The 18370-nt window shown below is 31.6% G+C and overlaps 2 protein-coding genes across 4 annotated transcripts in view; one reads left to right on the top strand and one right to left on the bottom strand.

Annotated features, from left to right (window-relative positions):
- Positions 1 to 11294, top strand: part of Rpn2 (Regulatory particle non-ATPase 2) — a 64383-nt gene extending 53089 nt beyond the window's left edge. Inside the window, exons 11-14 of the mRNA XM_029310737.2 lie at positions 6639 to 6973; positions 8152 to 8504; positions 9779 to 10130; positions 10689 to 11294. Of these exons, the coding sequence (XP_029166570.2) occupies positions 6639 to 6973; positions 8152 to 8504; positions 9779 to 10130; positions 10689 to 10759 (1111 nt within the window). The 3' untranslated portion in view covers positions 10760 to 11294. The remainder of the gene's footprint in view (positions 1 to 6638; positions 6974 to 8151; positions 8505 to 9778; positions 10131 to 10688) is intronic.
- Positions 1 to 18370, bottom strand: part of 5-HT2B (5-hydroxytryptamine receptor 2B) — a 78019-nt gene that overhangs the window by 15199 nt on the left and 44450 nt on the right. For 2 of the 3 annotated variants that reach the window (XM_085480558.1, XM_085480557.1), the window contains exons 4-5: positions 5727 to 5961; positions 361 to 793 (exon numbers count right to left, since the gene is read on the bottom strand). In XM_085480558.1, coding sequence (XP_085336684.1) covers positions 361 to 793; positions 5727 to 5961 — 668 coding nt within the window. The remainder of the gene's footprint in view (positions 1 to 360; positions 794 to 5726; positions 5962 to 18370) is intronic. The other variant, XM_085480559.1, reaches the window with a different exon arrangement.

The following is an 18370-nucleotide window of genomic DNA, read 5'->3' as shown; positions in this document are numbered from 1 at the left end:
AGGGAAAACAATATGAAAGATATTTTCGTGAATTAGAAATTAAAATAATAGAAATATATTTTGATATTTATTGTTATTATATAATCCGTTTTTTCATATTTCTCTCTCTTTAATTTTTATTAATTTATATCTTCGATTTATACATTTTTCAATTAGCTGAGCCGACTGTTTAGCCTCCATTTATTCAAATTATATAAACACATAGGGAAGAATTTTCCTCTCTCACACACGTCGTACACATATTAATGATTCTATAAATGATACATTATGACAAATGACAAAACATCCAATGGATAGAACACGAAGAGCAAGCTGACAGAAAGATTTGCGATTCGCAAACACATATCTGACTCGGCATACCCGTTGCGGAAGCTGCATCTGCGCGGCGAGGGACCGTGTTGCTGCAGCTGCAGCTGGTGCTGTTGCTGCAGCTGCACCTGTTGCTGCAGCTGCGGTTGATGCTGCAGCTGCACCTGTTGCTGCAGCTGCGGTTGGTGCTGCAGCTGCACCTGTTGCTGATGCTGGAGAGTCGATTTTGACGGGGTTTGATTACCGGGGCTGCCGGCCATACCCTCGAGACCTCTCGACAGCTTCAGCATCTCCGCGCCGAAGGCGTGCAAGGCGGACATGGCCGAGGGTGGCGGCTCGCTTTCCGGCAGCCAGAGCTCGTGGGTGTCGAGAGTGGTCAGTTCGGTGTCGGTCGACGTGCCGGAAGTGTGCTGCGGCGTGCCGCCGCTTCCGCCCGAGCTTTTGTTCAGGAGGTACCTCTTCCAAGTGTTCCGTCGATCGAGTCCTGAAAATTGTCGGACAGAATCGGGGAGACCTTAGCGATTATTTATTCCAATTTTTTTGCTTCTTGCGTTTGTTGGTGAGGAAAGAGAGGATTTTGATGATTTTTTTTTGTTTGATATGTAGCAGAATGAATTTCCTTTTTTTTTTATTGGAGAATGTATGGATTTTTATTAATTTTAGCGCTCGGAGATGATGAGGGAGTGTGAGGAATTATTTTTTTTTTTTTTTTTTTGATCGAAGAAGAGAGTTTAAATGTATATTTTAAGCTTTCTTGTTAATTTTAAATTTAACTTCTAATTTTTAGAAAGGTCAAAAGAGTCAGGGAATTAATAATATTAGAGGAAAATATTGGAATATTTTGTCGAGTTTTTTTTTTAGAAATTTTTACGAATTGCTCCTCTAACTATTTATTTTTTATTTATCAGTTTACATGTAGCTCAGAAATGATCTGGTAAATGGGATTAAGTATCTTGCAAGTAAAAATTTGTATGATTTCAAATTCTATATAAAAAAAAAGAACAGTACTTTCAAGTACATTCAAACTTGAATCAAGTATATTCGCATCTTTTATGAGTACTTATGAGTACTTATGAAAAATATACGAGTACTTATGAGAAATTTTACGTTTTATATATATAGATTTTTTAAAGTATTATTTTTTAAAAGATTCGATTCTTAACAATAAGAAAGCGTAAGTACTATTTGGAATTTTATAGATACTACAATCTAAAATTCGAATACAATTATTCTGGACCCGATTATGCCTAGAAATTACCTAGAAAACCTAGAAAATGAAACTTTAATTATTAGAAATTCCGACATGAATTTTTAAGTCGAACTTGATGCCATTTTTATTAATTTCTTTGAAATTTCTCCTTCTTTTTTCTCGCATATTAAAAAAAATCGTCTGGAATTCTGAAGTGTCTGTCTCGAGTAGGTTTATGCCTCGGGTCGTAACGCGCTCAAAGGATCTCCACGTCGTGTCCTGCGAAATCCTTCGATCCTGCGGAATATTAAGCGCTCCCGGGTAAAAAATCGCGCTTCCAGCCCCGGGAGCTATCGATTAATTTTCATATCGGACGCGACTTTCTCAGCATACTGTGTCGCATCCGAGTTCTTTGCATAATGTCCGCCATTTGCATATCTCTTCGTCGTGGACGTCGGCGAGCTTCCGGTGACGTGCCGGCGAAGTTTCTTGTCGCGAAGTGCTTTCAAACAGAGACAGAGCCTCGCCTATTTCTCTCTTTCTTGCTCCATCGATCGCCGGGATCGATCTTCCGCGCGGAAAATGAAAGAAAAAAAAAAGAGGAAAAAACCAACCATTAATCATGCGAGACTCTGCATCCTCGATGTTGCGCGCCGAATTATTTATACCGTAATGATTAGTTGCACACGATGGAGATTCGCGAGGATAGATAAGAAAAATAATTCACCCCCCATCATTAGCGAGTTTTGGCTGAAATTCTCGAATTTAGAGGAAATCACTTCGAGAAATTCGGAGATCAAGATTTTTAACAGGGTGTCTATTTCTACTATTTTAAAATTTTCATAAAATTTCACGTGCTTTTACCTCTTTTTAATATAGAAAAATCTTATTTAAGTATCATAGAAAATTATTCCATTTTTTAATAATGGTTTAATAAATTAGAAAACATATGAAACTATTTCTAATAAATTATTTATTGTTTTATTCTTTATTTTGTAATTTTATACATCTCTTTAGCGTTTAGATGTAATGATATGATATGGTATATACATACGATTAATAAATCAATATTCTTTGTAATATGCATTCTTTGTAATCGTAAATGAATAGAAGGGAAACTTATTTTAAAAGGCATCTACAAATTTTATTTTATCTAGAATTTCAAAGGAAAATATCTGGAAGATAAGAGAATTCTTTGGGAATTTTTTTTACCTTAGAGATTTGAATAGACACCCTGTTTAATTTTTTTTTACAATGTAAGATGTAATCTCGCAACTTTTTGCAATTTTATGAATAGAAAAAGAAACATTTTATTTTATCTAGAACTTCAAAGGAAAATATCTGGAAGATCAGTACTATAAAAAAATATGTAATATATTACACAGAAATGTGTAAAATTACATAAATAATAAGTGTAAAATTACACTTATAAAATAAATAATAGAAATGTTTGCCTTTTCATTATTTATCATGTAATTTTATATTTATTATTTATGTAATTTTACATACTTTTAACGTAATTTTACGTATTTTTTTTTACAACGAAGGAATGTTTTGATCCTAGAGATTTGAATAGACACCCTGTTTAATCTTTTTTTACGACGTAAGATGTAATCTTTCTTTTCCTACTTTATTTATATTTAACGAAGAGGCACTTAATAGGGAAACGTGCTGTAAACCGCAATAATTGCGCGATGCGCCGCGCAAAATGGCGTAGTGTATTCTGGCGTAAAGTTGGTATGCAAATTCCGTTTGTTGCGCGGTAATCGGAGATTTGCCGGAGTAAAATCAAAGCGACAGTAGACGTGATGGCTTCCGGCGAAACCTCGCCGGAAGTGGGACGGAGAGAGAGAGAGAGAGCGAAGGAACGCTTTCTCTCTCTTTCGAGCGCTTTGTTAAGGAGGAGACGAATTTGCGACCCAACATTCCGGGAAAACGTTTATGAGAGAACGAAACCCCCGGAACGCGCGCTTTTCTTTGAAGCCGCGGGCATTTGATAAATTGGAATAAATAATAATTTTTATCGGGATGGAAAAAAAATAATAATCGTACATAGCCTGCTTCTGAGTTGCTCATTTTTGCGTAAACTGCCGCGTGTCCCCAGGGAAAATCGGGAAATATTGTCGCTCGGAAGAATTGCTCGACAATGAACGAAGAATAAAGTAGAAAATAGACGATGAGAGGGCTATATATGTACACTACCGCTCAAAAGTATCGGCCCACCTAGGTAAATTGTGTTTAAATGACTATAAATGACTATAAATAAACGACTATAAATGAATGACTATAAATGACTATAAATAAATGATTATTAATGACTATAAATGAATGACTATAAATGACTATAAATAAATAACTATAAATGACTAAAAATTAATGACTATAAATATAAAATGACTATAAACGACTATAAATAAATAACTTTAAATCACTAAAAATTAACGACTATAAATGACTGAAAATAATGACTATAAATGACTATAAAATTTGTCTATTACTCTTTCCAGCCTTACGAAATCCGACAATTATGCCTCTCATCTCGTCAGATAATTTCTTTTTTTACTATTTTAATATTATGTGGAAGAATAAAAACAAAACTATTTTTGCAAAATGTGCATTGAAAGATGTTGTCTGTTCAAATGGCAGCAGATAACTGACGTAAATGTATATTCGCTACATTCTAAAATATCAAATAAACAAAAAAAATTCCATGAAACACGGGTCTCTGTAATAAAAACTTAAAAATACTCATTTTAAGAAAAGAGTCATAAATACCTTATTTGACTTTCTTGCTATTTGTTAGTAAACGTGAAGTGATATTTATAATATAGCTATTGAAAACGACTTTCCGTTAACGCATAAACTGATAAACATCGATGAAAGACAATAGACACAATTTAGTTTTTTTTTAAATTAAGGGTGGGCAAATACTTTTGAGCGGTAGTGTATATATATATATATATATATATATATATATATATGTATATAAGTGTGTGTGGTATCTTTTATCAAGATTCTGATTTATTTAGCTAGCTGTATATTAAAATGTTTATTCTTTGTTATATGTGATATATAATACAATTTTATGTGTACGTTGTATATATGTAGAAAAAATAGGTGGAAAATTGATAAATTGATATAAACAACGTTTTTAGAGGCGCAATCATTTTTTTTCATTTTTTTTATCGCTGCCAAATGAGCGAGAGAAAAGTGGGTAAAAGTGCTTCGTGGAATGATAAGAGAAATATTTGAGATGAATAAAAAAATAACATATTTTTTTAACCACTTGTTATTTAATTAAAATTCGAGGAAGGTCGTGATTTTTCCGTCGAAATATTACGAAGCATCAAGAATTTGTTAGCGCGTAAAAGAATTTGAAGGATTGAAAATTCTTTAAATATATTTTCGAAATTGTTTAAAGTTGTATACATATCCCTAAACTAAAACGAGATGAAAAGTATGGATAATGACTAAATTTATGAATACTAAGATGACTATTCGATAAATTAATATTTTTAATCCTTTGATATGTTGATTTTCGATTTTTATATTTAATTTAGGAAATTAAATTGAAAATAGAAAAAAGGAATTTGGAGGATTGAAAATTCTTTAAATCACCAGGACGAGATGAAAGGTATAAATGATAGTTCATGAATATCAAGATATTCGATATATTAATATTTTTAATCCGACGAATTGTTGATTTTTTTATTTTTATAATTAATTAAAAAAATTAAATTGAAAATGGAAAAAGGAATTTGAAGGATCGAAAATTATTTAAATATTTTTTTCGAAATTTTTTAAAGTTGCAAACATATTTCTAAACTAGGACGAGATGAAAAGTATGAATGATGGTTTATGAATACCAAGATATTCTATATATATGAATATTTTTAATCCGATGAATTGTTGATTTTTCGATTTTTCTAATTAATTTAGAAAATTAAATTGAAAATGGAAAAAGGAATTTGGAGAAATGAAAATTCTTTAAATATATTTCCGAAATTTTTTAAACGTCAACACATTTTAGGACAAAATGAAGGATATGAATGATATTCGATTTGGTATTAATATTTTTAATTCTAGAAATTGTTAATTAAATTTCAAATTTATAATTATTCAGAAGGAACGAATGAAATGAAAAAAGGATTAAATATAGGGAAGCGCGATTCCAGGATCGATCGATTTTCGGGAGGTAACAGGCTAGTGTACGCGACAATACACGAACCTGTCGCGGAAGGTGCACCCTGAGGCGCACCCTGAGGCGCACCCAACCATCCTGATGACCAACCTGCTCCTTTCCCACCGATGTTCTGCTGTTGCTCCGCTAGCAATCTCACCGTCAATGCGTACGTCAACAGCATCACGCCCAGTGGGATGTAGAAGCAGATTATGCTGCCGATTAATTTGTAAAGGGGATCGGGAATCTGACAGGCACCATCCACCAACACCGAATCGTCCTCCTGAAACAGGACGAGAAAATGTGTCTGATATAATTAACGTTTATGTCAATTCGCGTATGGATTTGTTAAACGTATGCTTCTCCCCGGAGGTTATTAAATTAGAATTAGTTATTATTTAATCATTTATTTATTTATAAATTGTTTTAAAAATTTATATAGCGAGGTTTGCTAAATTTATGATTAATAAAATCTATGACTAATCTTATTAATTCTTAAAACTTGATTTAACTCTTAACTAGAGTATCGTGGAGTCAAAAATGACCCAAGAGGTGTAAAAACTAATCTTAATTTTCTTATAGTGATTTTAAAAAAGTCATGTAATTATTAACAACACATCAATAAATGACTGATATGATTGATTGATACTTTTGGAAGAGTGTATTGTTTCATTTAATCAAATAAATAACCATAAAAATATAATATCCCACTAATGAGAAAGTATTTTACCTTGGGGTCTCAAATGACCCTCCGATACCAGTTAAGTCAGTGAGTTTGACGATACCAGTTAATGGTTAAAATTATAAAGCAATTTTATTTAAGTTTATATTATATAATTATAAATATTTATAAATTATAAAATACACATCGAAATAGAGTGCGGATAGAATACAAATATAAGAGTGTGCGAAGGGGCTGAGAACGCAAAAGTTAGGAGCACAATTTCTCGCATGTTTCAGGACTCCGGGGCAGTGTCCCAGCGTGGTGTCCCTTTTAGCGGAGAGCTATAATCCGCACGTGAGATACGGGGCGGCGATGGCTTTGGGGATCGCCTGTGCGGGCACCGGTCTGAAGGAGGCCATCGCTCTGCTGGACCCGATGACCAACGATCCGGTGAACTTTGTCAGGCAGGGAGCGCTGATCGCCTCCGCCATGATCCTGATCCAACAGACGGAGGCGACGTGCCCACGCGTCAAGGATTTCAGAGCTTTGTACGCTAAGGTCATTGTGGACAAACACGAGGACGTGATGGCTAAGTTCGGGGCGATTTTGGCGCAAGGAATCATCGATGCCGGTGAGTCCTGATGGAATTTCTCTTCTTCGACGAATTCTTCATTTTTCTTTAATCCTTTTAATGTGTGTGAGATTTAATTTTGTAATAATTGTAGTTTTATTTTATTTTATTTTGACAACTGTCAAACTGTACCCTCTCAACAGCTGCTCTCAACAGTTGCTCGAGGCTATAAATCTAACGTATAAAAATGCGAATTGAGACAGACAATCAGTATCGCGAAAAAACAACAACAATGTCAATAACATGCCTTTTTATATATAAAAGGGGGATTGTAATTTTATTTAATTTTATTTTGACAACTGTCAAACTCTCAACAGCTGATGCTTGAGGCTATGAATCTAACGTATAAAAAAGTGAATTGGGACAGCCAATCAGTATCGCGGAAAAGCAACAACGATGTCAATAACGTACCTTTTTTTAGAAAGGGGAATCAAACGCATAACAACAGCCAATCAGCATCGCGGAAAAGCGACAATAATGTCAAAACATGCCTTTTTTTTGGAAAGGGGACGTGTTTTGGAATAAAATACAAAGGTCTTTTGTGTTTGGAAATTTCCTAAAATATAACGAAAAAATATGTTTGATGCAGCTGTTGTAAAAAAATTATCGCAGTGTGCAAATATGTAATTGAGTAACCTGGATATATTGTTGGGAAGATGAATAATTATTTTGACAGGAGGGTTAATAAAATCGCTATCCTATATTTTTTTCCTATTGTAATGGGGCGAGAAGAAAGGAGATTAAAGATCCTGAATTCATGGAAAAGAAAATTCTAGTTTCATAGAACTTGCGATTCTTAATTCTTTCATGTAAAATTGAAAAATATTAATTTTTATGTATGTAGAATGTCGAGAAAAAGCTTTTCACATTTCATTTATGAGCTTGCTTTTTAAAATAATACATTTTTGCGTTTGTTTTAATGTTTGCAAAGCAAGAACTTTTTCAATAATTAAATATTTATAAATTAATAATTAAAATCCTCAAATTTTTAGATTTTTACATTTTTAAACAATTTTTATCTAGCGCAAACATTTTTTGCAGCATCGCGAATGTACGAGACATATGTTTAGAACGTACAATTACTGCTTTTGTCGTTAAAACTCGGGTATGCGGCTCGTACAAAACAAAAGAGAAGAAGAGAAGTCAGCTGGGAGTAAAGACTTCTGCTTTTTTCTTAGGCGGTCGAAACGTGACCGTGTCCCTGCAGTCGCGAACAGGACACACGAATATGCTGGCGGTGGTGGGCGCTCTGGTGTTTACCCAGTACTGGTACTGGTTCCCCCTGGCTCATTGCCTGGCCCTGGCGTTTACGCCCACGTGTCTGATCGCCCTGAACGCTCAGCTGAAGATGCCCAAGCTGAAGATCAGGTCGGACGCCAGGCCGAGCATGTACGCCTATCCCGCGCCTCTTGAGGAGAAGAAGAGGGAGGAGCGAGAGAAGGTCACCACTGCTGTCCTTAGCATCGCGGCTCGCGCCAGGAGACGCGAGTCCGAGAGGAAGGCAAGGGATTCGCACGAGAAGATGGAGGTGGTGAGTTGATTGGAATGATGAAGCTTTACGGATTATTCGTCGAGAACGAATGAACATTTTTTGAAAGCCCCTTGTATCCCTTGCTCCTTCTTTGAAAAGAGTTGTCCTTTATTTGTATTTTAGATCATTAATGTTTAGACGGTATTAATATTAGTAAATTAATATTTAGTAATATTAATAAATTTATATTAATAAAAACAGTTTTTATAAAAACATTCTATATAAGAGGGAATAATATATTGTGTATCAAGTGCGGAAAGTTGAGAATTGGTCACGAGTGCGGGGGATGGATGCACGAGCCGAAGGCGAGTGCGACCATTCCACACGAGTGAACAATTGTCAATCCGCATGTGATACACATACTATTTTATATTACAAGTGCAGGCAAAGTGGCTTTGTGCGCGTTTTCTGTGCGCGAGGTGGCCGATCGCACGCCGCCATCTTGCGGCGGCACGATGCGGGAATAGCCGTGTTCAAAGTTATTGTCCACGGCTGAAGCCGTGGGCAATGACTTTGAACGCGGCTCAGTCGTAGGCAATGGCTTTGAATGCGGCTTATTCACTCACCGCGTCGCTAGATGGCGGCGTGGGAAATCGGTCGCTTTCCGCACAGAAAACACGCACACAAAGTGCCACTTTGCCTGCACGTGTAATACAAAAAATTATTATTGTTATTTTTTCCTCATCGTGATTCTTATTTTTATTCTTGCTTATTGGAACATTTTATTCACGAATTTTAAAATCTGTTTTTATATTCATAAATTTCAATTTTTTGAATTTCTAATTTCTGTATGCTTTAAATTTTTACTTTAACTCAAGCCTTGGTTGTTTATTTATCTTTTTTTGGAATGAATTCTTGCAAGTTTTTATGCGTCAATTTAAAAATTCTCAACATTCTTGTTTTAATACTCGTATACAATTTTCAACATTTCCTGTTTTGTGAATGTTTGCTCAGAGATTTGTAAGTGAAAATTTCGTATGAATCTTTCTTTAGCATTATCTTTATATATCTGTGCATCTCTTTTTAGTCTCTTAAATACATTGAATCTCAAGTTAGAACATGCAACTTTGATGAACAAGAATAAAGTTTTTAACGCAAAAAATCCTCTTCCTGTCAAAGAACCAATTTCTTTCTGAAACGTTCGATAATCCGTTTCTTCCTATTTTGGGTTTTACTGGTAAACTTGGCGATTTGCATGGCAAATACGCGAAAAGGGCAGGATAATAGATTGCTGGCAAGCGACAAGCTGGGGAAAATCTAAAAAAATATTACAGGATCCGCCTTCGGAGACGAAGGAGCTTCACGAGGTGAAAGAAGCCGCCGCGTCGTCCTCGAAGGAAAAGGATGAGAAGAAGAGGGACGAGAAGGAGCCTAAGGAGTCCAAGGAGAAGCCCGAGAAGAAAGGAAGTAAGGACGATGAAAAGGAGAAGAAGGAGCCCGAGACGAATTTCGATTTAGTTGAGGTCCTCCAGAATCCCGCGCGAGTCCTGCGTCAGCAGCTTAAGGTCATCCAGTTGTTCGAGAATAGCCATTATGTTCCCGTCAAGGATATTCAGATCGGCGGCATTGTTATGGTTAAGCATATACAGACCGACACCGAGGAGGAGCTCGTTAAGCCCGTTGCCGGTAAGTCATTAATTCTAAATTTAATGATCAAATTTTTTTATTAATATTTATGATAAAATTAGGGCGAAAGAAATGAGATAAAAATTTTGAAATAGTCTAATTAGATTTTCATTATTCATTTATTTTGGACAGAAGGAGAAGAAAAATTAAAAACATTTAATTATTTTTTTACATTCACGTATATTTATTATAGGTATATTAATTTAATATATATTATTTATTGTATATGAATTATTATTTATTAATATTATTATATATTATTATATATATATATATACTATATTATATATATATATATATTATATATATATTATATATATTATATATTATATATATTATATATTATTTATTGTATATTAATTTTTAGATTTTCAAGAGCTTATATTTTTTATAGTAATTTATAATGTTTGCAGAGGAAGAAATATTTCAAATACTATATAAATAAAATTATTATATAAAAACGGGATGCACAAGAGCAGTTTTTTATCTGCTCTTATTACAGCAGCATCTATTTTAAGGGAAGGACGTGTGCCTACGAGCGCTTTCGATTTGTTTCAGCTTTCGGGCCAAAACCAGAGGAGGAGAAGGAGGCCGAGCCACCCGAACCCTTCGAATACAACGAGGATTAAGGGCCGGAAACACGCATTACCCCTTTCTATCATCCCGACGTCCGTCATACGTCATCGCGATAAAATCGCGGCACGCTTGTCGTCACGTTTCATTAATATATTCTGTCTTTTTTTATACCGTTGCGATTTTCCCTTTCTCTTTCTTGTGCGTGTCTGTCTCTGGTTAGCTAAATACTCTGCGTGCTCCAATAAAATCGTTGCGTCAGATCTACTCGTGTTATCAGTGTTGTTCACCTGCAACCCTTTAATTAGGTCTCCAAGCAACAATTATCGACTCTAGGAATTAATTGGTCGTTCGCGAACTTAGTTGTTTATATAGATCTTTTTTTTCTACCTATTGTTTTGTACGATAGATGAAGTTTTATTAGAGGAAATTTAATGAGAAGAAAAAATGAAAGATTTCAGGATGTAAAATATAATTTTTACACTGTGCGCAACGATTGTAAATAAATTATCATATATGTGTGTATCCTCGATTTTGTCAGGAGTTTTGTTATTTTCTACAAATTAATAAATTAGATAAATAAATTTATAATGATTTATGTTATTTAATAATTTAGATTGTTATCGGAACAATAATGTAAAATCTCTTTTTATGATTTCATGTTTTTATTTAAAATTTGATTAGTATTAACACATACTTTTTTATATCTGCCGTAATATAATGAAATTATTTCAGTGAAAGAATGTGTTATTATTCTCCTCTCACATTCCTCGTATTATGGTTTTACAAAAATCAAGAAGAATTAGCGAAGTTCGTGAAATTAATTATTTATAGAACGATAAGTAGAGATATTTATGAAACAATTTAGTGTGCATTTATTATTTGTATTAATTTTTATTGAAAATATTTCTCACTTGTATTAATTTTTATTGAAAATATTTCTCACTCGTATTAATTTTTATTGAAAATATTTTTCACTTGCATTATAATTTTTTCATCAAAAATACGATAAGTAGAGATATTTATGAAAGAATTTTGTGTGCATTTATTACTTGTATTAATTTTTATTGAAAATATTTATCACTTGTATTAATTTTTTTGAAAATATTTCTCACTGACATTAATTTTTATTGAAAATATTTTTCACTTGCATCCAAAATATATGCTTCAGAAAAAATTGCAATTTCACGAAATCGTCTTGCGAGCGGACAGATTGTTGCGCAATATTCGCGCCATTTTCCTACAAATTATTTATTAACAATTTGCACTCGCGACAGTCCCAGTCTATTCTTCCACGTCCGTTCGAGCGCTTTATCGCGAAAGTCGCAGAGTCTCGAGTTTCCGCGAGACAACACACTCCATAATTCATCGCGCTCGTCGTTAAACTTTGACGCGGAGGTTTCGCCCGCGTATAGACATGAATCTTCCTGGAAATACGCTTCCGCTCTCAGTCTCTGTTGCCTGTAATCAGCTCGTATTCCGCTTCCGCTGTCGACGCTCCTGATGATCGAACGTGGGTCATAACGCCCGTCGAGCGAATGGGGTGACGGGGGTTGAAAGGGAGACTAGATGGACGTTCTCTCTAGTTGTGAGATTATGGCCCACGCACGTGTACATCCGCCGCACGTGTGTTGACCGGAACGTGCGCGAATTCCGCCCCGACGTCACGTCGATAACACTCGTGACGTCGTGACGGCTCCCGAGGGTGAATCGGGGTGGCTTAAGACGTCAGCCGGCGCTCTTTAATTTTCCACATTTGAGATTTAAGGTCCTCGCCGGGAAATCGAGGAAATCACCGCAGGAGGAAGAGTTTTGGGAATTCGAGCCGAAATCGGGAAAAAAGAATATTTTTTTTAACACAGGTGAAAAATTTGTATTATTATAATTTTATATATATATATATAAATAATATATAAATAAAATAATATATAAATATATATAATATATAATATATAAATATATGTATAATATATACATATATATATATATATATATATATGTATATATTATACATATATTTATATATTTATATATATATTATACATATATATTTATATATTATAAATATTATAAATATTATATATTATAAAATGTATATATTATACATATATTTATATATTAGATATTATATATTTTAGAATATATATATATATATATATAATTATAATATATATATATATCTTATACATATTTTTTATATAGTATTTATTTATTATTATATTTAACATATTTATGTGTCAATTTAACATATTGAAATTGCATTAATTGAATTTAAATGTTAAATTATTAAAACAATTGAAAAAAGTGTAAAAATAACATTTTTAATTCTACACAATAAATATGAATTATTAGTGACAAGATTTATATATATATTGTATATATATCTGTATTATATATCTGTTAAAATTTAGACAAAAGAAACATGTTTTATTTTATAATTGTAATTTTATTTTATGTGAGAATATAATGTAAAATTAACATTTTTTTTTAGTTAATTTTACACAAAATTTATTATAAGTTTACTGGAAGTTTGCATTTATTTTATATTAAAATATTTTAACACAGTATTCGTGTTACCATTTAACATATCCGTATTATGTTAAATTAACATAAAAGTTTCTGTGAACCATTTGGGATATGTGATATTTACTAAATTAAACACCAATTTTTCAACTGTGCAAACTTTCTGAGAATTTAGAAATTTCTCGGGAGATTCGAGAAGAACGAAGAATTTTTCCATTCCGAACAAAGAGAATAAAAATAAGAGTAAAATTAATTTCATCAATTAAAATTTATTAAATACTTAATAATGAAATTAAAGTTCTTGTATCTCCTTGAAAATTCCTGATAAAATTTAAAAGTTTTCAAGAGATAAGAAGGAAGATTGAGAGATTTAAAGATTTTGAAATAAATTTTTTTTATTTGAGTTTTTTGTTATATTAACATTTTAGATATAAAGAAAAAATCAAGAATTTAACTCATTTTTTAGACATTATAAAATAAACTAGAAAAAATTTTTTAGATTTTAAGATTTTAAGGATTTAAAAATTTTATTAACTGTATAAATTTTGTGAAAATTTTTAAATTGAATCAAAACACATTCAGATTCTCAAAGTATAAGTAAAATTGAAATTTAGAGCCTGAAAAAATTCGAGATTTTAAAATGTGTAAAAATTTTAGCGTGTGAAGCTAAAAGGTTCTGTCTCATTCACATATTAAAACTTATATCCATGCATTTTGTTTTTATTGAAGGAGAATGAAATCTGGGATACAAAAAAATTAATAAAAATTAACCAAAATTTTCGACGAAAAGTGAATTTTAATTTATGAAAAATTTTCTACAAAATGTTTATGTTAAATTTCAATAAGTCGGGCATCGCTGAAATTATCCAGCTATATAATATTTCCGAGAAATTCTACAAATTTGCCGAATATTCACAGATATATGTTGTATAAATCTCCTCACGTATATCGCGTAGGAGTGAGAACTCTTTGTCGGATTAAAGTACTTAAGGTAAATAACGTTACACGGCGCGGAAGAACGTGAAATACATTATTATATACACCGGACGGGATATTTTTGTATAATATTTGCTATATATTTAAATATAACGTAAAATTTTTTATAAATATTTACATAAAAGTACTTTTAAAATTTCTTACAAATATTTACAAGTACTCATATAAATATAAATCTCTCATACAAATATTCATGACTCGCGAACGTATTTTATCTAATTTTTAATATTTGAAAATATTCTTATTTTTTGAGTACTTAAAAAATATTCTTGTTTCTCGAGTACTTAAAAAATATTCTTGTTTCTTGAGTACTTAAAAAATATTCTTGTTTTTTGAGTACTTAAAAAATATTCTTGTTTGAGTACTTAAAAAATATTCTTGTTTTTTGAGTACTTAAAAAAGTACTCAAAATTTTTTTCTAGTATTTAAGAAAGAGAGTACTAAAAATATTGTTTTTGAGTACTTAAAGAATTCTAATCCATCTTCATGTTTGAATCTACCTGAAAGTATTGTATTTCAAAAGTATTGTATTTTTAAAGTAATCGGGAAAATTTTTGTCGCGTCGGCCGGGCATCGGGCGACAAATTTTACTCCGGATGTTGGATGGAATTTTGAATGAGAGTACATGGCGGCCGCGAAATTTGGATCAATACCCAAGTAAGGCAACGCGCTGGTAAATGGTGCTGTAAAGTTGTTGAAACTCGTCCGACAAACTCATCGATGCGGCGTTCTGCGGCGGTTCTCTCCCTCTTACTCTCTCTCTCTTTCTCTCTCTCTCGCTCTTGCACGTGCTGAGAGAAACGAAAGTAGTTTGCACATTTGCAAGAGCAGTTTGCAGCTTCTACGATGAACACGCTCGGAGGGTAAGAAAATAACCTGTTAGACGTGTACACGTCATCACGTGTTCCCGCGGGAGCGAGAAACCCGCCATAACATGTTAGATTTTCCACCGAATCCGCCAGCACGTCACGTTTCCGTTTCGTGAAAATTAAAGGACGACGAATATAATTACTTCATTGTCGCGTAATTAGTTAGTTTTCCAAGCGCGCGCACCTTTATATATATTACACGACTTGTCACGGGAATTTTAAAATGAAGTTAAAAGGCAAAATGAGAAAATGAAAATTTCTCGAAAGTGTAATGTGTGCGTATAAATACACGTGGCGCACATTTCATGTGCATTTGGCAGCGAAATTTCAATGGTTGAAAAAGTTTTTCCGGGCGATTTTGCTCGACATTAGTTGACGCGAAACGGTAGGAAAATTTATGAAAGGGACGCGAAATAACACGAGGAAATAACGGACAGCTGTTTTATTATGTGCCTGTTTGACGTCGCGTCGCTTCATTTAAAGGTGGGATCAAGTTTAATATGTACTTAAAAATCCGAGACGAGAATTTAACATTTTATTTTCTAGGATTTAAGTAAATATTCGTGAGAAATAATATTTATAAAAATATTTGTATTTCTTTGCGAAGTACTCGAATTTAAAACTGTTTGAATTTTATTTGATCGAGTACTTGCAAGATATGAGAAATAGTATTTATGAGTACTTTTTATTACACAAATAAAGAATTAAATATTTAACAAGTGAGTTTCTAAGATAAAAATATCTATTTATAATACTTGCTATATATTCATATAAAAGTACTCATAAAATTTCTTATAAATATTCACAAGTACTCATATAAAAATAAATCTTTCATACAAATATTCCGCGAACATATTCTTGTTTTTTGAGTACTTAAAAAATATTCTTGTTTTTTGAGTACTTAAAAAATATTCTTGTTTTTTGAGTACTTAAAAAAGTAAAGATATGCAAGATATAAAATAGTACTTATGAATACTTTTTATTACACAAATAAAAAATTAAATAATTTACAAGTGATACTCAGATTCTAAGATAAAAGTATCTATTTATAATACTTGCTATATATATTCAAATACAACGTAAAATTTCTTATAAGTATTCATATAAAAGTACTCACAAAATTTCTAATAAATATTCACAAGTACTCATATAAATATAAATCTCTCATACAAATATTCATGACTCGCGAACATATTCTTGTTTCTTGAGTACTTAAAAAATATTCTTATTTTTTGAGTACTTAAAAAAGTACCCAAAAAATTTTTTAATATTTAAAAAAGTACTAAAAATATTGTTTTTTGAGTACTTAAAGAATTCTAATCCATCTTCATGTTTGAATCTACCTGAAAGTATTGTATTTTTTTTAAGTAATCATAAAAAATTTGAAATGCAAATTTGAACCTACTTGTGGAACACTTAATCCCATTTTTTGCGTGATCGAAAAAAATATGTCGCGCCGTCGACTTTGTTCGTAAAAAACGAGATATTGCTGGATGTGAAAAACATCGTAGCGCGATGCAGAGTCCCGTATAAATCCATCCCGTTCTTTTATCCTGCATTGAATGATCGATGGACGACGTTTCTCGCACAAACGGCGATAAACTTTCGGTCATCGAGATTTCGCGTTCGCCGCTTGAGAAAGAAAGAGGGATTTTGCGGGCGAAAAGTCTCGTAATCTTTTGATCGTTATGGAAAATTGAGAAAGATTCTCGCTCTGGGTAAGATGTAGCAAAAAATTATTGTGGTTACATTTTGGAATCGCTGTAAATTAGAAATGTTTAATTTTTCAAAATACAGAACAAGAGCGAAACGACTTGTGCACGTATATATACATATATAACTTTTTTTATTATTTAAATAATATATAATATATATAAATAATATTTTTGATTAATTATTAATATATACAAAATGTCTTAAAATCCCCTTTTGTTTTTTTTTAATATTAGATTCTTTGGCCAATTTAGAGATTAATTTGGAGATTAATTTTTTCTTATCAAAAATATTAAGGTAAAGTGAAAATATTGATAGAAGCGAAAATAGAGCTTTTTATAAATTATGTCTTATAGAGTTAAAATGTTAACAAAACATTCTTCGGTTAATTTCAGTAAGAATTCGGTTTAATAGAATTTTAATTAAGTTAGTTAGATATAATTTTATTGAAGTCCAATTATATGGATACACAATGAAAAAAATTGAATTGCTTGCAAAAGATGATTCTTCTTAACATTTTTGCAGAGGAAAAATTGACTTTAAATTGGCTAGAAAATTTCCTATTAAAAGGACATCCGACAATTTTAAAACACTATGTTAGAAATTAAAGAGGTAGTAATATAGTCTGACCAATAACTGTCTTTATTTATTTGCTTGATAATTAATTAACTAATACTCGCTTAAAATATTTGAAAATATAATAACAATTGTAAATATATATATATATATATGTATAACTTTTTAAATTATGTTATATTTTTAGAAGTATAAATATAAGATCGAGTAAATGAAGATAGATATATTAGTAAATATATTATATCAGACTACATTTTACCGTATATATATACGAGTATATATCCATATACAACATCAAGCATTTAAATTGAGACGTCTAAATATACAAAAAATAAAGCAAGATAAGAAGAAATGTCTCAGACAAAAAGCAGGGTTTCGACGGGAACATAATACGTATTATATAATCTAAAATTACCCTTGAGTGCCGTTCTTTACGCTCAATTTAAGACTCACCTAGATTTTTTTAATGGAACCATTTTACTATTTTTTTAGGCGTCTTAAATAAATATTCTACATCTAGTTTTTTTATAAAAAAGTAGAATATTTAGAAAAATATTCTATATTTTATTTAAAAATAAATGTAGGGTATTTATATAAAATTTTATATAAAAAATAAATGCAGGATATTTATATAAAATGCCTGAAAAATATTAGGGGATGGTTTTATTTAAAAATATATAATTTTTTATTCTTTTAAGTTATAAATATATTACACAGTTGAAAAATTGTTGTTAAATTTAACAAATATCACATGTCCTAAACAGCCCACAGAAATTTTTGTGTTAATTTAACACAATGTAGTTATATTAAATAGAGACACAAATATATACTGTGTTAATATATACTATGTTGTATATTTTAACACAAAACTTTTAGTAATTTAAAATAAATTTTGTAAAATTAACATAGCTTTAATATAAAAATTATCTAAAAATATATTAATTTTAGATTTTATCATTTCTACTTATATTATAAAATAAAAAATTGACA

The sequence above is a fragment of the Nylanderia fulva genome, unplaced genomic scaffold (genome assembly GCF_048542155.1).
Source record: "Nylanderia fulva isolate GAGA-0341 unplaced genomic scaffold, ASM4854215v1 Scaffold15, whole genome shotgun sequence".
In the NCBI taxonomy this organism is placed as follows: domain Eukaryota; kingdom Metazoa; phylum Arthropoda; class Insecta; order Hymenoptera; family Formicidae; genus Nylanderia; species Nylanderia fulva.
Note: the sequence above shows the minus strand (reverse complement) of the source record. Positions and strands in the feature narration are given on the sequence as shown.